Raw genomic sequence first — 25045 nt, 5'->3', positions numbered from 1 at the left:
ATTGAGAAATCTGACAGCTTCTAGACCCCAAACAGAACGAATAACATACTTATTAAGATCAGATTAAGAGCACTATGATCCCTTCCAAATCTACCATTTAACTAAGAGAAAAGGCATGGGTATAAGGAAGCAAAGATATAAAGCAGGTTTGAGAACTATGTCTAAGACAAAATTAACTGGACGTAGTGACTAGCATGTGGGGCAGCAAATGTATCAGAAGACTACTGAAGGGCTGTCTGGTTAGCTCATTTGGTTACTGCATGGTGCTGATAACACCAAGGTCAAGGGTTTGGGTCCCTGTACCAGCCAGCAACCAAAACAACAAAAAGAAGTCTACTAAGTTTCTGAGGAAATCTGCTGTCAAAAAACCCCATAGCACCCTCAAAAAAATCTTATGACTCTTGAATATAACTTAATACCACCCTTGGGCAGGAAAACGACTGCAAGAATATCTCAGTCCCTAAGAAGTTCTAGCCACTGGAATGTGGACAGAAGTGATGTATGCTATGTTCCGGTTTGGCTCATAAAAACCTCCCATGCATGATCCTCCATTCTCTTTTCCCTCTCCATGGCAATTTAAAGGTTACAGGTGGAATGTGATGGTGGCATCAGATAACATCTCAAATGTGGCCAAGGGCAAGAAGAGACAAGGCAGACCATCGAGACAGGCACAGTTGAATCACAGAGAATATTAAATGAAAGGACTCCTCCCAAAAAGGAAAAGTTGCTAGTTCTCTGTAACATCTCTTATTTCCTCTTCTTCCTGGGATGGCTGAATTAGTTTTGCAGACCTTTGCAATTATGTTGGGGCCATGTCAGCATCTGGACAATGTAACATAGGTGGAAGTGATGGAAGCCATTTATGGAACCCAGCCCATAAAAATTACCAATGTATCAATCTCCATCCTTGAAATCAATGTTGGAGATGGTGGCATCACAAGATGGAAAGATGCTGGATTTCTTCATAACTGCATGGAACTCTGAGAGCTCCGTGTAACTCCCCCCCTTTCCCCACCCACTCTGAATCATAACCTGAGCAAGCAACAACCTTTTATTTTGTTAAGCCATGGAGATTTTAGGGTTGTTTCAGCAAGTTAATTGTCACTAACACAGGGAGTAGGCTCTCTTTTTTGATTCTCTTGAAGAATTTGTATAAAAATGAAATCCGTTTGAAAATTTTGTAAAACTCACCTAGAAAATCATGTGTGCCTGAAATTATTTGTTTTTTGAGGGGGATTTTATAATAAGCATGTGATTATTCAGGTTTGTTATTTCTTATTAGTTTTGATATGCTTTATTTCTAACACCAGCAGCAGCAGCATCACCTGATGTTTTAGTCTCCTGTGGCTGCTATAACAAATTACCACAAATGTGGTGGCTTCAAATAACAGAAATATATTATCCCATAGTTCTGGAGGCCAGAAGTCCAAAATCAGTTTCACTGGGCCAAAATCAAGGTGTCAGGAGGGGACTTCCTTCCTCCTGAGGCTCTGAGGGAGAATCTGTTCCTTGACTCTTCCCACTTCTGCTGGCATTTCCTGACCACATCACTCCAATCTCTGCGTCCATGATCAATCACATCTCCTCTTATGTGGCAGCATCTTCCTCTGCCTCCTTCTTTGTGGATACAAGTGATTGCATTTAGGGTCCACACAAATAGTCCAGGATAATCTTCCCATCTCAAGATCCCTAATTTAATCACAGTAGTTGTTACCATATGCAACAACTTATCCTTGACCTTAGAAGGGATATCTCAACATGCCCCATTCTACCGGACCTCTACAAATTTCACTGAGTTAGAAGGCCCCAGAAGTTTGGTTAGATTTATTTCGTACCCTGTGACATGAAAATGTCTTATCAATAAATCCAGACTAGTTACTACTACTCCCTCACTAGGTCCAATCAGCATAATGTCACCAGTCTAATGGATCAGTGTGATATCTTGTGGAAGGGAAAGGCGATCGAGATCCCTGTGAACTACATTGTAACATAGGGCTGGAGAGTTGATACATCCCTGGGATACAACAGTGAAGGTGCATTACTGGCCTTGCCAGCTGAAAGCAAACTGATTCTGCTGGGCCTTTATGGACAGGTATGGAGAAAAAGGTATTTGCCAGATCAACAGCTGTGTAGCAGGCACCGGGGGATGTGTCAATTTTTTCAAGCAATGAAACCACATCAGGTGCAGCAGCTGCAGTTGTAGTCATCACTTGGTTAAGCTTACAACAATTTTTTAATAATGTCCTAACATTATTATTGTGTAAATGCAAATGCCAACACAGAGGAGTAAAAGTTCCTTATTCACCTGTTGTTTATCTTCTGGGACATTTTTATGTACACATACAAACATACCCTCTCTGTTGGTTTTCCAAAAATATACATATAGGATAACACTGTTTTGCAACTTGATCTTTTCACTCAATAGCACACCGTGGACCCCTCTGGCTAGGTATACGCAGACTTGACTCATGTTTAATGGCTGCATGCTCAGTGAAATGTATATACTGTAATTTATTTATCTACTCTCCTCAGGATGGCTATTTAGGTGGATTGCATTATTTTGCTATTATAAGTAATGCTGAAATAAACATCCTTTCCTATAACTTAAATATAACATATAAAATGCAAATTATAAATTTAATATACATATTAACTTGCACTTGTGCAAATTTCTCTGGGCCTGATTCCCAGGTGAAAGGAAATGCCTCACCTTTTACCTTTTTCTTTATGACAAATTTCTGATAAAATTCCTTGTTAACCAAGGAATGACTTCAGTTTCAAAATTTGCTCAATGCATTCAGCTTCCAGTAGCTGTCAGCTCACACTTTATGTTAGGACTTGGTAAACTTGAGGACTGAAAGGATTTCTCGGCCTGCTTGCCTGGAAAGTGCAATAGTCCCCTGAAGACCTCTTGTCTTCATTGTTTTCAAAATCTCTTCTAAAATAAAAATTGAAAGGTAAAATCCAATTAAATTATTTGGTGATGTGCATGGTCACTAAACAGCTTAATAAGATGGTAAACACAGACTTTACAAATTATATTCACCTAACAAAACAAGGTATACCAAGTAAATGTCTATTAAAGTTTACTTAATCTTCAGAAAAATGGGAGCACACTGTATTTTCAAAGTGTTACTGAGGATTCTAATTAGACTGAATGGCCTGCTCTGCAGTGGCAGCCTACTCTGGACTCAACAGAAACACTAATTGTACTTCTTATTGCAGCAAGTCATCAGGTTTTCTGCCCTTTAGCATTCCTTTGGATGAAAAAGGTCAATGAAGGTATGGACAAACTGAATAATGAAGTTGCACAGTGAGAGTAAACGAACTTAACTTATTTCTTTCAGCTGTACTGAAAAAAGCAAAATCTTCTTTTTACAAATAAATAAAACTAAAGACTGAACTAAGAAAATGGAGTTACCAAAGAAAGATAACTAGTAATCATGATGTAATCTAATGGGCTGAGGACATAAGGTATAAGATAAAAATCAAACTGGAGGTGTATACAAAAAGAGAAGAAAGATTATGGTCAATTTAGTTACGAAGTACTCTGAAAACCAAACTATAAAAATCCATCCAATAAGACAGCTTTCGTGATAAAACTTCAGATGAACGAAAGAGTAAATAGAATTGTCAAGGGCATGAAGACTAGGGGTAGATAGAAAATTCACAATATTGAGTGAGGTGTTAGAAGAAATCAGGGATTTTGTATTTAAATATTAGTTTATGAATGGGGGGAAAACTTCCCCCAAAAAGACAACACTTTTTAAAACCAGAAAAATTTACCTCTTAAAAATCTTTCCTTTTTCAGCATGAATTTGTATTAGCTGTTGTCAGTGATTAAGTTCATTAACATTCCAAGCTACTTTATATAGTCTTTTATATTACTCACTTCTGATTTTTGCACAGTAAATAGTTAAATGATAAACTGATCTGTATTACCTGGATTGTTGTCTTTAATGGTAACTAAATAGAATAATCCTCTTGGTGAAAGGAGATCTGAAACCAGTGGAAAGAATCTGTCCATGACTTCTCGACCATTTCTGCCACCAGCCCAAGCTGCCTCAATTCCGTGATTTTCGACCTATGAACAATTAGAAAGACTGTTTTCTTTCTTTCTTTTTTCAAAATTGAAACATAATTGATTTTACATATCTGTGGGGTACACAGCTGAATATCAATACCTGTGTGCAATATGTGATGCTCAAATCAGGATAATTAGTATATTCAAGATTATACAATGCAATCATTTTTTGTGGCCCTTTACCAATTCCTCACGAACTGCCCGCCTTACCTCTTCCCCACCTCTGGTACCTCAGTTCTGTTCTCTCTTTTTGAAAGCTCAATGTATTATTGTGATTGTTGTATCTATCTTTATAAAATTTGTCTATTTTTTTTTTAGCTCTCACTTATGAGTGAGGACATGTGGAATTTCTCTATTTGTGCCTCGCTTATTTCACTTAACATAATTTTCTCTAAGTTCATCCACGTTGCTATATTGGCAGAATTTCATTCTTTTTTATGGCATAGTAGTACTCCATGAAATTGAGCTTCATGTAGATCACACACTGAATCTTTTTGACAAGTAACATCACCAAACAAGTATATATTTTGCATTTTACTCCTGACAAAGAGGCCGTAAAGCTGAATGTAAGTTTCACATTTTCTAGTTTGTGTGACCTTGTGTGAATTACGAATCTTTGTGAATTAGTTTCTTATCTGTAAAGTTAGAAAAATAATAGTTCTATTTGTATCATTATTTTTATCCACTGTTAGGAATAAGTGAGACAATATATATATATTTATATATATTTTCTTTTTTTTTTTTTGACCAGTAAGGGGATCTTAACCCTTGATTTGGTGTTATCAGCACCATACTCACCCAGTGAGCCAACTGACCATTCCTGTATGGGATCCAAACCCGTGGCCTTGGTGTTATCAGCACCACACTCTCCCGAGTGAGCCACAGGCTGGCCTGAGACAGTATATTTTAAGTTTTGAGACACTGCCCTGCACATATTAAGGGCTTAATAATAGTTGTTACTATTAATACAATGCTTAAATTGAGACATGGGTAATTCTTGTACTTAATATATAAGAATTAGAAAGAAGCCAGAAGGGAGAACTTATACTATAAGAGATCTGTACAGAAACAAAGTTTCAAAATGTCCCAATGCATCTGGCTCTCTTCTAGATCACTTAAAGTATGAAACACATAGACCTTTTTTAGGAACCCATTTATTATATAAAGGTACACTGAAGAATGTTTCCTCTAAAAATGTAATCATATTTCGGATCCTAAGATGGCGGTGGCTGCGGCGGTTGGCGCGGAGTAGCTGAGGTGGAAAAGGAGGCCACTGGGCCTTAGGCAGCCGGGAAACTTGTGGACCTTCCTCTTGCCGTCTCTTAAGGGAGGACAGCTGCTGGTGGCCGGTCATGGGGGCTGACCACCACTTTGCCCTTGGCAGGAGAGGCTGCCTCGTTTACAGGCAACAGCTTTGAAGTATGGAACAGGAAAAGAACTGTTTCTTAGCTGCAAAAGTGAGTCTCTAAACAGGGAACACGGCACCGGGGCCACTGTTGATGCTGCCAGGATACCAGAGGCCGGGGCCGCGCTGAAGGCGGCCAGCTGCCCTATTCAGGATTCGAGGTTTCAGGCCGGCATAAATGAAGATTCCTGGGAGCGCCCGAGCCACGCCGCGGGACCGAGTGAGCAGCCTGAGGTGGCGGCGGACGGGGACGGGGAAGGGGACGGTGACGACGCAGAGGCAGAGAAGGAGCCGCCCGGCCCGGCAAAGCCCTGTGAGTGACCCCTGGCCCGGCCCTGCTCGGGGGGCAGATGCCCTTCCGGCTTCCACCGGCCCCGGGGCTGTCTCCATTTTCTCAGGTGGTGGCGGCTCCCGCCTGGCTCGGCTCCTCACTGAGTCTTCCCACTTGCTTGCCCCAGCGCGGGGCTTCCCGGGACCTGCGGGCTGGCTGCCCCTCACATTCCCTCCACGGTTCTCTGGCAGGGCTGGTGGCGTGGGGCGTCCCTGGCTTTGGGAAGGCAAGGAAGTACGGGCTGGGCCGACTGTCACTCCACTGCACCCTGGGCTCCAGCCCCTGGTAAACTTCCTGTTACCGGGAGGCAGATACCATCTCTGCGGCCACCAGTTCGGAAAAACGCCTAACCAATTTCTGGTTAGGAATAGTGTGGTCGGAGAGTTCCCGAGTTCGCTTGAACCTGCCAGAGAGCTGACTGCGTGCGGGCAGGCACCGGACTTGGTCCGTGCCGGGGGGATTCAAAGGTGAACCGTGTGCTGCGGGCTCCTCCCCTGAGGAGCTCATGCTCTGGTGTGGGAGATAAGACAAGTACACAAATAACCGCGATACCAGGAGGAAGGTGATAAGTCCCGAGAAAGATCTACACAGTGCTACAAAGGCACCCAGAGCGACCGGTCGTCTGCGCCTAGCAGAAACCTGGTAGACTTCCTGGGCAAGGCGGTGCCGAGCAGGGTCTTGAAGGCCCAGCTGATAGACAAGGGTTGCAGAAGACACGTCCCAGCCCAGCCCAGTGCGCACAGAGCGGGGAGACGTCCAGCTAGGGAGGCGGAGACTCGACAGAAACCACACACCCTGTGGGGCTGCCACTGCATGATCCAGCAGCCCAGGCCAGAGCGCACGGAACAGGGAGAAGTCCTGCACGGGAAGTGAAAGCTCAGCAGAGACCACACACCCTGCGGTACCGCCCCGTGATCCAGCAGCCCAGCAGAGTCCAAGCTGACCACAGACGTGGCTTCCCGGAGAGGCCCAAAACAGGAGGCAACCATACACACAAGGCACTAGAGGCCAACTGAACAGTCACGGAGGTGGCCATACCAAATTGGCAACCACAGCAACATCTTAGTTATTAGTCAATAGTCTCAAACCAGTGGACTGTGAAACCCCCTGCCACAATGAATAAACATCAAAAAATGGATACCAGAAATACAAAAAAATCAAGAAAGTACACCACCAAAAATTAATAAATCTCAAACTCGAGATCTTATGGAACAAGAAACCCTTGAAATGACTGACAAGGAATTTCGAGTGATAATTCTAATCTAAGGAAACTGAATGAGATACAAGAAAACTCAGCTAGACATCATGATGAAACGAGGAGAAGTATACAGGACCTTAAAGAAGAAATGTACAAGGAAATCAATGTCCTAAAAAAAATGTAGCAGAACTTGCCGAACTGAACAAGTTATTCAGCGAAATAAAAAACAACGGAGAGTTTAACCAGCAGGCTCGTCGAAGTTGAAGAGAGAACCTCTGAATTTGAAGATGGGCTGTTTGAAATAACACAAGCAGACAAAAAAGAAGAAAAAAGAATCAAAGACATTGAAGAAAATCTGAGAGCGATATCAGACAACCTTAAGCACTCAAATATCCGAGTCATGGGTATTCCACAAGGGGAGGAAAATGGAGATTGCATTGAAAACATATTCAACAAAATAGTGGCAGAAATCTTCCCAGGTATAGGAAAAATCACAGATCTTCAGATCCAGGAAGCTCAATGATCTCCAAACGTATTCAACCCAAAAAGGCCTTCTCCAAGACATGTTATAGTCAAATTGGCAAAACTCAGAGACAAAGAGAGAATCTTAAAAGCTGCAAGAGAGAAGCATCAAATCACCTATAAGAGAGCCCCAATCAGGCTAACATCAGACTTTTCATCACAAACCCTAAAAGCTAGAAAGGAATGGGATGATATATTCAAAATACTAAAAGACAAAGATTGCCAGCCAAGAATACTCTACCCTGCAAGACTATCCTTCCAAAATGAAGGGCAAATAGTGTATTTCTCAGACAAACAAAAACTGCAGGAGTTCACTACCACACGACCACCCTCACAAGAAATCCTCAAGGGAGTACTGGGTTTGGTTCCTGAAAAATAACTACCACTGCCATAAAAACCCAAGAAAAATCAAAACCCACTAGTATAATAAAAATGGCATTCATGAAGAGAAAACAAACAAACAAAAACTCTATCTACAACCTAAGGAACAACAAACACAGAAACCAAACGGTAAATCAGAAAGCAAGGAACAAAAGACACCTAAGACAACCAAACAACCAATAAAATGCTAGGAATAAATCAACACCTTTCAATAACAACTCTTAATGTAAAAGGCTTAAATTCCCCAATCAAAAGACACAGACTGGCTGACCGGTTTAAAAAGGAGGACCCAACTATACGCTGCCTACAAGAGACCCACCTGACCCATAAAGATTCACATAGACTAAGAGTGAAAGGATGGAAAAAGATTTACCATGCAAACAGACAAGAAAAACGAGCTGGAGTAGCTATTCTTATATCTTATATCGGACAAAATGGACTTTAAACTAAAAACCATAGAAAGAGACAATGACGGACACTACTTAATGATAAAAGGACTAATCCATCAAGAAGACATAACAATCATAAATATGTACGCACCCAATGTTGGAGCAGCCAGATTTATAAAACAAACTCTATTACACCTAAAGAAGGAAATAGACACTAATATCATAATAGCAGGGGACCTGAACACCCCACTGTCAATATTAGACAGATCATCTAGGCAAAGAATCAGCAGAGAAACACAATATCTAAACAATCCTCTAGACCAATTGGACTTGGCAGATATCTACAGAACATTCCATCCAACAACCTCAGAATATTCATTCTTCTCATCAGCACATGGATCATTCTCCAGGATAGATCACATATTAGGTCACAAATCAAGTCTCAATAAGTTCAAAAAAATTGGAATTATCCCATGTATTTTCTCAGACCACAATGGATTAAAACTAGAAATTAATAACAAACGAAACTCTGGAAACTATACAAACACATGGAAATTAAACAGCATTCTACTTAATGACATATGGGTCCAAGAAGAAATCAAGCAGGAAATGAAAAAATTTATTGAAACTAATGAAAATAATGATACATCTTACAAAAACTTGTGGGATACTGCAAAAGCAGTATTAAGGGGGAAATTTATTGCATTAAATGCACACCTCAGAAGAATGGAAAGATGGCAAGTGAACAACCTAACACTTCACCTTAAAGAACTAGTAAAACAAGAACAATCCAAACCTAAAGTTAGCAGACGGAAAGAAATCATTAAGATCAGAGCAGAACTGAATGAAATTGAAACCCCCAAAACAATAAAAAAGATCAATGAATCAAAAAGTTGGTTTTTTGAAAAGATAAATAAAATTGACAAACCATTAGCATAGCTAACAAAAAAAAGAAGAGAGAAGATTCAAATAACAAAAATTAGAAATGAAAAAGGCGATATTACAACTAATTCATCTGAAATACAAGGAATCATTCGAGACTACTATAAACAACTATATACCAACAAGTTTGAAAATCTGGAGGAAATGGATAAATTTCTGGACACACACAAGCTCCCAAAACTGAGCCATGAAGACACAGAAAATTTGAACAGACCAATAACAATAAAGGAGATTGAAGCTGTTATCAGAAGGCTCCCAACAAAGAAAAGCCCAGGACCAGAGGGATTCACAGCAGAATTCTACCAAACATTCAAAGAGGAATTGACACCGATTCTTTACAAACTATTCCAAAAGACCGAAACGGACGCAAATCTCCCAAACTCATTCTATGAAGCAAACATCATCCTGATACCAAAACCAGGTAAAGATATAACCAAAAAAGAAAACTACAGGCCGATATCCTTAATGAATAGAGATGCAAAAATCCTCACTAAAATACTAGCAAACAGAATACAGCAACACATACGTAAAATTATTCACCACGATCAAGTGGGATTCATCCCAGGGATGCAAGGTTGGTTCAACATACGCAAATCAATAAATGTGATACACCATATTAATAAACTCAAACACAAGGACCATATGATCATCTCTATAGATGCTGAAAAAGCATTTGATAAAGTTCAGCACTCATTCATGACAAAGACCCTCTATTAGTTAGGTATAGAGGGAAAGTATCTCAACATAATTAAAGCCGTATATGACAAACCCACTGCCAATATCATCCTGAATGGGGAAAAGCTGAAAGCTTTTCCTTTAGGAACAGGAACTAGACAAGGATGCCCACTCTCACCACTCCTATTCAACACAGTGTTGGAAGTACTAGCCAGAGCAATCAGAGAAGAGAAGGAAATAAAGGGCATCCAGATTGGAAAAGATGAAGTCAAACTGTCCCTGTTTGCAGATGACATGATCCTATATATTGAACAGCCTAAAGCCTCTACAAGAAAACTCTTGGAGGTGATAAATGACTTCAGCACAGTAGCAGGATACAAAATCAACACACAAAAATCAGTAGCATTTCTTTTCTCCAATAGTGAACATGCAGAACGAGAAATCAAGAAAGCCTGCCCATTTACAATAGCCACCAAAAAAATAAAATACTTAGGAATTGAGTTAACCAAGGAGGTGAAAAATCTCTATAATGAGAAGTACAAACTACTGCTGAGAGAAATTAGAGAGGATACAAGAAGATGGAAAGATATCCCATGCTCTTGTATTGGAAGAATCAACATAGTGAAAATGTCCATACTACCCAAAGTGATATACAAATTTAATGCAATCCCCATCAAAATTCCAAAGACATTTTCCTCAGAAATGGAAAGAACTATCCAGACATTTATATGGAATAATGAAAGACCACACATAGCCAAAGCAATGCTGAGCAAAAAAAATAAAGCTGGAGGCATAACACTACCTGACTTTAAGCTATACTACAAAGCTATAATAACCAAAACAGTATGGCACTGGCATAAAAACAGACACACTGATCAATGGAATAGCGAATCCAGAAATCAACCCACACACTTACTGCCATCTGATCTTTGACAAAGGCACCAAGCCTATTCACTGGGGAAGGGACTGCCTCTTCAGCAAATGGTGCTGGGAGAACTGGATATCCATATGCAGGAGAATGAAACTAGACCCATACCTCTCACCATATACTAAAATCAACTCAAAATGGATTAAGGATTTAAATATACACCCTGAAACAATGAAACTTCTTAAAGAAAACATAGGAGAACCACTTCAGTAAATAGGACTGGACACAGACTTCATGAATACGACCCCAAAAGCACGGGCAACCAAAGGAAAAATAAACAAATGGGATTATATCAAACTAAAAAGCTTCTGCACAGCAAAAGAAACAATTAACAGAGTTAAAAGACAACCAACAGAGTGGGAGAAAATATTTGCAAAATATACATCTGACAAAGGATTAGTATCCAGAATATATAAGGAACTCAAACAACTTTACAAGAAAACAACAAGCAACCCAATTAAAAAATGGGCATAAGAGCTAAGTAGGCATTTCTCTAAGGAAGATATACAAATGGCCAACAGACATATGAAAAAATGCTCAACATCACTCAGCATCCGGGAAATGCAAATTAAACCCACACTGAGATACCATCCAACCCCAGTTAGGATGGCTAAAATCCAAAAGACTCTGAACGATAAATGCTGGCGAGGTTGCGGAGAAAAAGGAACTCTCATACATTGTTGGTGGGACTGCAAAATGGTGCAGCCTCTATGGAAAATGGTATGGAGGTTCCTCAAACAATTGCAGATAGATCTACCATACGACACAGCTATCTCACTGTTGGGAATATACCCAGAGGAATGGAAATCATCAAGTCGAAGGTATACCTGTTCCCCAATGTTCACTGCAGCACTCTTTACAATAGCCAAGAGTTGGAACCAGCCCAAATGTCCATCATCGGATGAGTGGATACAGAAAATGTGGTACAGCTACACAATGGAATACTACTCAGCTATAAAAACGAATGAAATACTGCCATTTGCAACAACATGGATAGACCTTGAGAGAATTATATTAAGTGAAATGAGTCAGGCACAGAAAGAGAAATATCACATGTTCTCACTTATTGGTGGAAGATAAAAATTAATATATAAATTCACACACACACACACACACACACGCACACAAAACCGGGGGGGGGGGGGAAGAAGATATAACAACCACAATTACTTGAAGTTGATAGGCCAAGCAAAGAGAAAGGACATTGTTGAGGGGGAGGGAGGAGAGGGAGGAGGGAGGGAGGTTTTGGTAAGGGGCAACAATAATCAACCACAATGTATATCGACAAAATAAAATTAAAAAATAAAATAAAATAAAAAAATAAATGAAAAAAAAAAATCTAATCATATTCTAGAAACAAAATCCATCAGAGTTTATGTAGTATTAAAAATCTTTAGATCCCATTGTATATTGTTTTCAAAATTAAAGAATATTTTGAAGGAATCACTCAAAAATTACTTTAACCCTGACACAACTGTTTTCTTCCTATTTCCTTCTATGGCCTTTGTCCAACTTTTAGTTTCAATTATTTATGTACAATCATGCCTTCTGGGCCGGCCCGTGGCTCACTCAGGAGAATGTGGTGCTGATAACACCAAGGCTGCGGGTTTGGATCCTACATAAGGATGGCCGGTTCGCTCACTGGCTGAGCGTGGTGCTGACAACACCAAGTCAAGGGTTAAGATCCCCTTACCGGTCATTTAAAAAAAAACAATCATGCCTTCTGCTTTAATTCATTTAATATGATATATATTTCCCCATTAAAAAATAATTCCTTTATAACTATACACACATATAATTTTATGAAGAGAAATATATTCATACAACTGCTTTAAAAAAACTGCACTCTTCCCTTTTACTGTTCTGCTTGTCTGCCTCTTCCCTATCTTCTACACACGAATTTTTTTTTGGGGGGAATCCATATTTTAGAGACATAATTATACTCTCTATTCTTATCTGCATCTTGCTTTTCTTAACAATGACTAATGGAAATCTCTTCATGTCATCTGGTATAGTTCTAATTCATTCTTTTAATGGCTGTATAATATTTTTGGTGGAAAAGTATCACATCTTATTTAGCTACTGATGGGCATTCACTGTGTCCATTTGCTTAATTTTCTTTGAATCTAATTCTGTTTATTCTCATACCTATCATAAGTTTCTCAATATAACTTTCCACAAGGTTAATCATATTAGGAAATTTATCAGTTCATATGTTTTTCATCGAGACTTTCCTCCTGGAAATTTCTCTTTCCTTTTCCTTCCCTTTACTTCTGTGGGTTGAAATCCCTCTTTTTCTGGGACTCATGTTGTTTTCTTCCTTTGTTTTCTACCTTATTTTGGTGGAGCCTATTCTCTGGATGTTTCATCAGGTAAGATGGTCTGTGGCCAGCATGCATGGTGACGACAGCCCTGCCAGGCCTGTCTCTTGTCATTCTGCTCCAAAACAGATTAGGACTCTACTGTGACATGACTCCCGGGGGATGCTCACCCATATTTATCTGCTTGCGCTAGATATGACCCTCCAGGAAGATCGCCTGGCACCAACCACCACCTTACAGGCCACAGAAGGGAGGTTCCCATCTTCATGAGGGAGCAGTCATGTTTGGTGTCCTTCTGTTTGCCTGCTACTTGGGCTAACTGCTGTGTCCACTCCTGATCTTTCACAGACCACAGGTACAAACTAATAGCACCATATTTCATATTTCTTGATATACTAGTAAGTACAGCCACAACTTTTTATAAGCAAAAACTCCTAGTATTTATATATTGTATCTCCTGGATCTAATCTCTAAGTGTCTTTTACCTTTGTGATTTTCTTCTCTGTATTTTTATGCTCTGTGCACTGAAATATTTCTATCATTTGACTTCCAGACCATTTGGTTCTGGTTTTGACAGTGATCAGATTCTCTTTTCATTCATTTCCTAATGTTTTACTGTATAAAACATATTTTGTTTTTTCGGAGGAGGGGAAGAGAGATGTAAAGCACATCTTTATCGAAGCCTTCTAGGTCTTATTTATTTAATTAATTTTAACATTTACTTGTATATTTGTGGTGTACAGTGTGTTGTTTCAATACATGCAGATAGTGCACAATGATTTACTTAGGGTAGGTAGCATAGTTTGGTACCCATTAATCTACTACTTCTCCTCCCGGCCTCTTGTAACCATTATTCTACTCTCTACTTCTGTGAGAACCATTTTTTTTTTTTTTTTAAGTAAAACATGCTTTTAAGCTCCAGGACATCTTTGTTCTGTTGTATTTTGATCCCGTTTTCTAGCTAATTGCTAAGGTCATGGGAATCATGGCAGTAGCTCTCTTCGTTGGGACTGCAAAAGAGCCAAGGCATTCCCTACACTCAACCGTCTCTATGTCCAGCAACTGTCAGGCTTAGGAAAAGCACACAGGTTAGTGCTAGGGACGTGGAGAATGGAAGCCCATTTGGGTCACCATGTTCCCAGGAACCCCTCTTCATACATTAGTCAGCCTTCGTGGTAGTTTCCAAACCTGACAGACCATGTTTACTTTATTGTTTCTCTTCTGTTACATACACAGGTTCACATTATTTGTCATCATAAATAAAGATGCAATAAACCTATTTTTGTGAATTTCAATTTTTATTCTACTGTTGAATAATTTTCTTAAATTAGATCTCAAGGACTGAAATTATCCGACTGAAACATTTTTATCACTCTTGATCTTTACTCCCATAGTGTCTTCCTAAAGAGTTTTATTAAGTCGCATTTCCCTCTACTGCTGTTCACCTTATGACAATGACTTCCTTACTTCTCATGTGAGATCATATATCAGTACAGCAAAAGCTTTCTCATTGCTTAACTGCCATTAGTAGTAATAGCAGCCAAATAGATCTTCCACATCCCGGTGGAGAGGTGAATGTAACGTTTATCGGCCTTGCCCGAGAATCATCATCAAAGAATAAAATAAGCACAATAATTAAAGGAAAGCTAGTCTTAATCCATTATTAACTCTGTCTGCCTTGACCATTCCTGGGAAAAGATTAATCTGTTTTACCTACTCATTACTGAGATTTTAAAAATTATATATATTTCAAGATTCTTTCTTTTCCCCTCATGAAATAAGAATTGGTCCTGCTCTCCTCCCACTTTCGGGTAGTAACTGTAAAAGGAGGAAACCTGGGACTTTGAGAAGGAATTCCTACATGAATTAAAGGTTGATTAAAAATATTTTGTTTTGCAAATCTGCTATTTGTGATAAAGTATATAAATATATATAGTATATGTTCATATGATATACACATATAAACATGAACATATGAATTTAAACACTATGGCCTAACTTGGATGGGATTTTTTAGGTCTAGATATGGGTCACAGATTCCTTTCCTATGTCTACCAATAGTACCCGATACTGACAATTAGAAGTAAAATCAGAACAGTCTGTGTTAGCAGCAGCTGACTGATGTCATGTGATAAAGTTCATATGATTTTAGAGACAAAGTAGCTGAAAATATTAATTATAAAATTTTGTTGCATGTATTACCTCTTCAGGTGGAGTCACTACATACGGGGGATTAAACACCAGAAGATCAACTTTTTCCTTCAATCTTGGTAGCAAGCCTTTGACCTAAATGTATTCAACAACAGTCAGAGTTTTAAGCTGGATTCTGAATTAAATAATTAATAAATAAATCTTTTAAAATACTATATTAAAAAAGAAAATGTGTTAGAGGCCCACACTTCTAGACAGAAATGAAGATAAAATATTTTACATTTTCATTCAGATAAAGATTATGTGCACTAAACTAAAAATAAAAAATTAAAATTTATCAGAATAAAAATAAAACGTTTAGCAAAGCCTCTTGCTCTTCAGAACAGCACATATGTCTATATTCTGAATTCACTCTGAGAAGGTGAAATAAGAAGGAGGCAAGCTCTAATTCTGTAGCATGTATTCTGCATAGATTTGGACACAACTTTTCAGCTCTATCTGCTAACTTAAACATTTCTTTTCTGTAACTAAGAGAAATGTTTTGTGAGATTATAGAAAACGTATCTGAATAACAGAAAACATCAGAAGATGGATGTTCTGCTTTATACTTCAATTACTTACAAATGTATTGGCTAAAAGAATTGGATATCAATGAAAGAAAGAGTTGAAAATACTAGGAAGAGACACTGAAAATAGCAATTGTTTGGCATTTTGAAAATCTTTAAACTGGGTGCAATTTTCTATGGAAAGTACATTTAGGGCAAAGTATTGAAGTATTCCTCTGGCTGAGTTAAATAAATATTTTAAAAATCATGTTTGATGATGTTATCCTATGCTTTCGCAGGCATAAGTAAAGACACTGTATCTGAGTGAGTTCTCACCCCTAAAACCATTTCATTCAATTATCACCTTATACTCTTTCTTACCCATGAATTCTGAGCTTGTTTCTTGAGATGGAATATTGAAATATCTCAAAGCAGTGTCCAAAACTTTATTTATTCACATTCTCACAAGTTTTCCTATATCTGCACAGGTACCTATCATCATTTACTGAAAATAGTCTTTAAATGGACCTTTCTTTATTAAATAAGTTAGCTGTAAAGGGAGATTTTACATTACTATTGTAAGTGGAAAATCAGTATTACTTTCTAGAAATAGAAATGACCATAAGAATAAATGCAATACAAACAAAAAATGTTATTAAGTTATAGTTATTGTTATCAGTCTCAGAATAATCCATGCCTGACCTCTCTTAGTTAAGGTGGCATTTGTAAGTGTTAAATAGGTGTTAAAGGAAAGCATCAAACTGAGAACTTCTCTTTAATGTGATCAGAATGGCTAAGAGATTTAAAGGGGTAACAGCTTTTACATTATGTGATTCAAAGTTATTTAATGCCCAGACATACCACCTAAATATTGGACATATCGCTGGGCTAGTTATGTATATTACTATAAAACAATGCCTTAGAATTTCTATTCTATCGAGGTTTCTACAAGCAATCTCATTTTTATCATCCTAATAAGCCTGTTAACTCTGCAGTTCAAAGAAAATACATAAGTAGTATCTTTGAAGAGAAGTTGACAGAGGCAAATTTTCTTTTTCTACTCATTTAAAAGAGAAAAGATAACCATTTTGGAGGAAGTAATTCAGATGTAGCCTTGTCTCTGAGTTGAAAGATGACTAATCTGTCTTCCCCAGTAATAACACTGGAGTGAAGAAAAACATTTGAAATAACCAGAAGTTTTGTTTTCAATTCCATAAAAAATTAAGTTTTTCAAATTGTAAAAAAAAAACCCAACATTCAAAATGTAATTTTCCACAGATGTTGGATAAGGAAACTAGAAAAGAATTTGGTTTGTAACTGTTTACGATGGTCCCTGAGGTATTATATAGTAATAATTATTGCAGTACTGCATTTTAAATAAAGGGAAAAATTGATATTAAAAATGAGAAAATCTTGGAGTTAAAAAGAAAGTGGATTTAAATAAGGAAGTCGCTATGAAAAGGATATAAAGTCTAATTTCAGGCATCCCTCACCCATCCATATTCAGCTTTTAGATAGTTTCACAGTCCTGGAACATATTCAAGAATTGGGAAGTCAGCAAAATGGTCCTCTGGCAAGAAGTTTTAAACCCATACAGCAAAAGCCATAGACTTTATTCATTTGAGAGGTACTTATTCAGGGCCCCTTAACTTTTAGTTTAAATACAAGTCTAAGTAAATTGGTTGTTTGGTTTTCTAGCACAAAGCACACAAGAAGGCAGAGAGTAAGTGCTATCAATAGGTAGTAGTGGAATATGACAACATAAAGCAAATGAAAAAATACTAAAGAGGAGAGAAAATAAAAACTGAAAAATCTCTGCGAACTACAGCTATTTAGTGTAAAGGCAGATACACCCAAATAGGCCTTAGTCATCATTATATATAGCACAGACTAATAATTGATATTCATATTAGTGACTGAATCAATAAAAGGTAAAATTATATTTGGTAGGTTTTAAGTATGTAAGGAAATGTGTAACACATATTTTTTAAAAAAACTGTCTTCTAGGGCCAACCCGTGGTTCATTGGGAGACTGTGGTGCTGATAACACCAAGGCCACGGTTTCGGATCCCTATATATGGATGGCCAGTTAGCTCACTTGGGAGATCGTGGTGCTAACAACACCAAGTCAAGGGTTAAGATCCCCTTACTGGTCATCTTTAAAAAAACAAAACAAAACTGTCTTCTAAAACTAAAAATGAAATGCAATGAAGTGCTACTTTTAAAACAGGTAAACTCAACTATTCAAAACAACGATTTTGTTTTGTATGATAGTTGTGGTAATCTATGCCTAGTCTTCTGAATATAGGCACGTGTAAAGAGTTTGTAAATTGACTATACCTCTAGGCTCATGCCTACCTCTTGCTTATTTCTTTACCAAGAGTCAGTATTCTGTATCACAGTCAATTTAACGACCGAAGAACTGATTCTGGCTTGGACAATCATCAGTCATGTCCTAAACAGCCACGGGACTTGTAGAGTTGGATTCCGAAGATCTGTGCTTAAATTCTGGATTTATCATTTTATTAGCTATGTGACTTAAAGAAGTGAATTAAAAATTTTTAAAAATCACCACATTGATATTTAAATCACTTGAGTACCTTTCTTGATACTCTAGTTTTTATTAGCAATAACAACTTCTAGAAATATGAAAAGAATTTATTTCCTTGGCTTATTTCCTTCTAAGCTGCAAAATCATTTGTAAATTTCAAAAAGCAGGAAAGCTACTTACCCTGATCAGTGTAAGAATACTACAGGGCAATGAGCAAAGAAAGCATTTTGTATTTCTTAAGTCCACCTCAGACATGCTATTATAATTTTTGCTTTAAAAGTCATTTCACATTTATAACTAAAAAAAAAAAAAAAAAAAAAAAGAAACCCACCAATTTAGAATTATCCAAGTCTTATTAGTATAATCTAAAATATTTTAACAACAGTAACTTAAAAATGCATGATATTAACTTCTTAAAACAATGGCTCTGTAGTCGTCATTTGCTGTTTTTACCTGCCCAGGACCCATTCCCCCTTTCTTCTGATTACATCTTCTTGACTTTTGTTGGGGAAGCTGTAGCTCCTGTTACTCTCAATCCAAGTGGCTTGGGTAGGGTTTATCCCAACCCAGCTCCTTGGCTGGGACTATGTCCCAGGTTGATGCCAGTTATCTCCATTTTCCAATCCCACTTGGCAACAGGAGAGATTTTTTTTTTGAGAGATAGGCATGTGACCCAAGTTAATCTAAACAATATTCATTCTGGAGCTTTCACTAGAGTAACAGTAAAAGGGTTTCTTTCCTTGGGGAGTTGCTGAGAAATAAGATATAGACAAACATCTCATTACCATGAAGGGAAAGACTGCCTTGGAATAGAGCCATCAGAGAGAAGTTCAATGCTAAAAAAAAGGTTCCTGTAACACCATTTGAGTTCCTGAAGCTAGCTGTGCCTGAAGCCATCCACTTTTTAAATTTAAGCCAGTCTGAATTGGGTTCACTGTCAATTCTGATCAAAAGATGACTGACCCAGGGGCCGAGCCCGTGGCGCACTCGGGAGAGTGCGGCGCTGGGCAGCGACGCTCCCGCCGCGGGTTCGGATCCTATGTGGGAATGGCCGGTGCACTCACTGGCTGAGTGCCGGTCACGAAAAGACAAAAAAAAAAAAAAAAAAAGATGACTGACCTATACAAGCCAATATAAATTCCCTTTATTTGTGGAGAAGATGGATTTTATCAGTCAGGAGTTACTTTGTTTAGGGTATATTGTTTAGTGGGTCAAAAGTTAATTAATTACTAAAGTTTCTTTGACCTACAGCATCTTGACCTTAACTTATTTGAAGAGAAAATTATTATTGGACAAAGATTAATAGCTCACCAAATCTGTAATTACTGGTTGAATGTGGACTTTGTTACAGCGTGCTGTCTCCAGGGTACAAGCTGCTGCCTCAGGGTTGATATCAGTGCACCTATAAACAGAAAAGGAAAAAACTATATCTTATGTTTACAAGGCTAATCTGTTACTGAATAATTCAAGGAATGTTCCATTAATTCTACAAAGAGCAAATTTAGGAAAAAAAAATAGAATGTTTTAATAATGGCAAAGAAAAAGAGAACAAAAATTTGTTATACTGATAAAAAAGATTGTTATATATGATATAATGTCCAAGAGTAGAATACACATACATGCATACACATCTGAAGGAATTTATTAAATCATGATACAGCCAATGAAGGAGTACTATGCAGCCACCAAAAATGAAATTTAAAAGGAACTTTTGATAAAAAATGCTCATAATACAATATTACATAAACATAGGAAATGAAAAAAATTGAAGGAAACACACTTTGACCCTGTGTGGTAAAATTTATTGGTGATTTTTATTTTCTTATTCATACTAGTCTATATTCTCAAATTTTCTTGAAAGAAATTTAAGTAACTTTCAATTTGTTCTGATAATCACATTATTTACCTGAAAGAAAAGATTCAAATTTAGAGATGACCTAATAATATGCTGCTTCTACAATTACACAGTATGATGGAACAGTTTTGAACATGAAGTTATAATTTTTAGGAAAGCACAACTTGCAATCTGGGTCCTTACTATACTTTAACACTATCAGATAACATATTGTCTACTTATAAAAATTATTTCATTCAGGCAATCATACTCATAGTGAATCTTTCAGTGGAAGATATGGATGAATATGATATACTTACATGTATAAAGCTTGAGGACCAATCACAGAGGCCAGGAATGCAGATACCACACCAGACCCTGACCCTACTTCAAGGCATATTTCCACTCTAAAAAGACACAACAAAATAAATATTAGTACAGTTGTATTAAAATACACTGCAGGCTGGCCAGTTAGCTCAGTTGGTTAGAGCACAGCCTTACATCACCAGCTGGTTCCCGTTACAATGTATATTTCTCCACCATCAGCACTTACCTGCAAATACATGGAAATATAAATTTATAAATAATTTCTGACAACTACATCATGCTTATTTATGCTTATTTAATATTGCATAACTCAAAATTGCTAATATTGTGGGTGTAATATATTTAAAGTCCATAAATGTTATATATTACAAGAGGTGGCTTTCAATTAATTTCAACAAAACATTACATGAAAAGTATGGGAATGATGTTAATGTAGGGTTGGAAATTTTTTTTTTTTTTTATGTTAAAAAGGCCAGTACTTTATATTGATTTTAGTGGTACTGTATATACAATGGAGGAAAAAAACACATGCATAGTCCAAATACAATGTTGAAAACAACATTTTTAAAACAACCCCTGAAAACTGAGTGTTAATAACCATGTACATGGATTCAAGGACCACTCTCTTTGTTTGTTGCACATGGTTTATTTAACAATATGACTTAAGAAGTGACTTGGTACTTTACCATTCTATACAGTGACTGAATCTTTTTGAATTTTCTTGTAGTAATTACAGTACATTTTTTTTTTTCTTTTTTGTTGGCTGGCCAGTATGGGGATCTGAACCCTTTGACCTTGGTGTTATAACACCGAGCCAACCAGCCAGCCTGGAAATATTAACATGAAAGACATCATCCCTTCTCACAAGGAACTCCTTCCTCGTTCAGTATTTCCTAAAATGATAGGGTTAGTATTATTACAAAATTTAGTTATGACAGAAGTTTCTCTATGATTTTTAAGTACCTAACATTCATAAATCTTGCAGCATATCCTAGGGAAAAAAGGTCCCCCATTCTGATAATAGATTTTGAGCAGTAAAGAAGTTTTGTACTTGTACAGTTGTATGCTGAATTGGGAAAGTAAGTATCTGATATTATAACGTCAATAATAATCTTAGAATGCTGTTAAATATAATAAAAATCTTAATTCTACTGTATTATACCTTTAAATTAATTTTCTTGCTTATAGTCTTATACAGGCATCAAAAGTACCAATTATCCCCTCTACAAAGATCCATTTGATGGCATTTAGGGGACTTTCTAGCACTTAACTCCCCAAATAATTACCCAACAAGCTCTAAGGGTTTCTAACTTTTGGAACCAGGCAGTCCACACATCTGATCTGACAAGGCTTTAATATGTGGTGGTAAGGGCTGTGAATCTTACCAGGTGGCTTCTCTTTGAAAATAACTATCATGGTCTCATAAATAATTAGAATTCCAATACTAGAAATATCCAAGACTTTATAACAAAATCAGCTCCATTTACAGCCTACTTTGTAATACAATTTGTGCTTGTAAATCTTTCTGGGATATCTTGAGAATAAAAGACAAGTTGTAAAACAGTACTGTTCCCCTCTATAGTCCAGTAAATCCAAAAGTTCCATCGTCTCCAATGAAAAATAGTTTAATAAGAGCTGGGGCATTTTATACATGGAATAAAATATGACCAAGTTTAAGAAGGACAAATAAACACAATATAAGATTTTTGAACCCTGACAGCTGTTTGTTTCATCTTGAGAAAACCCAGTTCAAGTCTTCATTTTTAAATAAATCTAACGACCCAAATTCCTTTTATTAAAAAATTACAATGTAGGTATTCTTTTTTTGTTATTAATTTAAAATTTATGGTGAGCACTTCAACAAATCAATTTTAATAGTTATAAGGTGGTAGAGGTAGTTTCTGTAGGCTGCAAGCTGCATGTAACTATTTAAATTCTTTACAATTAATAGAAAAATTAGTAGCCACATGTGGCTAATGGCTGTTGCTAGAGCTATTGACTGGGTTTAAAAATAATTCCCCACTCTCACCACCTTTATTTTTGTGCCCTTCTGTTGCTAGAGGGTGTTTTTTGGGCTGGGCAAATCAAATAATGCCACTAAAAATATTTACTAAATATTTATTAATATTACTAAAAATTTTAATATTCATAAGTTTCTGGACTATTTTGTTTCTAAATGTGTTATACTATCGCCGCTCTTAGTGGCATGTGTGCTTCAGATTAACAGCTGAAAGGAAAGGACACATTACAGTGTGGTAAGAAAGCATGGAGTTCATGAGCCCAAGGCAACACTTCGGCAAAAGAAGACAGATCCCCGGAACGCTCACTACGTGTATCCACGGGAAAATCCTCATTTACGGCGTTCTGCTTTCAAGTTAACCCACACCGCCGCCTCGGGCCGAGGGCGGCGACAGTTCGCTGGCTCTCGGCCGCAGCATCTACAGGACGCAAGCCTTCCCCCGCCCGGACCCTCGTTCTCCTCGCACCCCGCCAGCTCCGCCGCTGCTGCCTCGAGCGCGTCCAGAAGCAGGAACGTGTCCTCGGCAGGCTCGTACACGTTGCTGAAGGCGCCACGGCCCACGTGTCCATGCAGCGGCGTGGGGAAGCACGGGGCCGCCATCTTCCTCCTTTACGTCCTGGGCGCATGCGCCGCTAATGCGCATGCGCACATGCTTGGGAGGGGGCCCGGAAGCGGGGCCGGTGCTCTGGGGCGTAGTGTCACTTTGCGTATTAATTCTAAATTTGTAGACGCTCGTGGAATACTAAGGAGACAGTTATATACTCTGCAGTTATTGACATTCTGTTTCTTTTGAACATTTAAATTTATTTCGTTTTATAAAATAGCACCTTACAGTGGCATTCTCAGTTGGTTTTGAAGGTGAATGTTTCCTCATTACAATTTGACATTTTCTTGTATTGCTAGTTTACAAGCATTGAAAAAAATACATAATGATAACTAATTTTTTTTTTTTTACATCAGCTAAACTTTAAGGCTTGGGCTTTAAGATTAAGATTTTTTAATTTATTTTTTTACTACAGCTTATTCCAAAAATTGCCTTCCTGATGTTGTATCATAAATGCACTCTTTTTATAAACCTTACTCAAATAAGATGATGCAGTTTTCTTTCAATACACTGCTGAATTTGGAATGCTGATTACGCCTGTGTCTTATCAGAATTAAGCTATTCTCACAGGATGAGGTGACACTTTTGGAACATTGAGTATAACTCACTCATAACACTGGTTCAGCATGGTACCTTTTTAAGTGGATGAATCTCTGACATTTTGGGGCATTATCTATGTCATTAAACTGTTCAAGCATTTGCTTTTTTTTGAGTCAATTTCTGAAATTTGTTTTGCAGTGAAACATTTTACATCTAGTTTCTTAAATTTGAGAAATAAAAATACAAGAAAGCACTTGAGTTACATTTTTTAAAAATCTTGATTACACACTACCCAGAATTGACAATTATTTGTATTTTCTCTTGTTTTCTTAAAATATATTTTAGATACAAGAACTAAAATATTGCAAATGAAGTGGATGTTCTTTGTTGTTATTTTTAGCGGTAGGGGGATTCCAAACCCCTGACTTTGCTGTTATAAGGATGCCCTCTAACCAACTGAGCTAACCAGTCATCCCAGGACGTTCTTTCTATACTTACCCTTGTTCTGTAACCTTCACTCTAAGGTAACTTCTTTCATGGTTTTAGTGTGTATCCATCTAACCTATGTTTTTATACTTTTAAATTCCTATATTCACACCCAGCATATGGTTTATCTGTTTTAAGATTCGTATAAGTAGTAACAGGATGGATGTATTTTGCAAATTTCTTTTTCACTCAATGTTATGTGGGATTTATGCTTTGATATATATATGTTAGTTTATGTATTTTAACTGCCATATTATTTTATGAAAAAATGAAACATTTTCTAGCTGGGATGATCTATTGGCAAACATTTAGTTCATTCCTGGCTTTCACTATTACGTACAATGCTATAGTTAACTTTCTTAAACATTGATTCTTCTGATCATGTACAAAGGTTCCTGGGATTCAAGCCAGGGTGGGTCAGCTGGGTTTTAGTGTATCCACATTGTAGTGGATTAAATTATGTCCCCCCAAAACTACCTGATGCTTGAATTGTGTCTTCCAAGTTTTATGTATTAAAAACAGCCCCCACTGTGAGCATTTGAGGGTGGGAAATCCTATTATGGTAATTGAAAGGTGGATCCTTGAAGAAGTGATTAGATTGTAGCATCATGCAGTAGTGAATGGATTAAAAATGATGGTTATGGCGTGGTTCTGAGGGCTTTAAAAGAAGAGGAGAGTCTGCCTCTCTCTCTGCTCTCTGTGCTTCCACCATCTTGTAATGTGAGACTCCTGGGTCACTGTCTCCACTACCAGATGGACTTTTGACTTCTCAGCCTCAGAAACTGTAAGTGATAAATTTCGTTTTTCTTTA

General features: G+C 37.6%; 1 protein-coding gene across 2 annotated transcripts; it reads right to left on the bottom strand.

Annotated features, from left to right (window-relative positions):
- Positions 1-1809: 1809 nt before the first annotated feature.
- Positions 1810-23207, bottom strand: N6AMT1 (N-6 adenine-specific DNA methyltransferase 1). Of its 2 annotated transcripts, XM_063096810.1 has the most exons (6): positions 23071-23207; positions 20578-20664; positions 19735-19825; positions 15379-15462; positions 3943-4084; positions 1810-2938 (listed from the first exon to the last, which is right to left on the bottom strand). In XM_063096810.1, the coding sequence occupies exons 1-6, from the start codon at positions 23202-23204 to the stop codon at positions 2832-2834; spliced, it is 645 nt and encodes a 214-aa protein (XP_062952880.1). In that variant the 5' UTR covers positions 23205-23207; the 3' UTR covers positions 1810-2831. The 2 variants fall into 2 exon arrangements, with proteins under 2 accessions (XP_062952880.1, XP_062952890.1); XM_063096820.1 differs by lacking the exon at positions 15379-15462.
- Positions 23208-25045: the final 1838 nt, after the last annotated feature.

The sequence above is a fragment of the Cynocephalus volans genome, chromosome 1, assembly GCF_027409185.1.
Source record: "Cynocephalus volans isolate mCynVol1 chromosome 1, mCynVol1.pri, whole genome shotgun sequence".
Taxonomy (NCBI): domain Eukaryota; kingdom Metazoa; phylum Chordata; class Mammalia; order Dermoptera; family Cynocephalidae; genus Cynocephalus; species Cynocephalus volans.
This window is presented reverse-complemented; position numbering and strand designations above follow the sequence as displayed.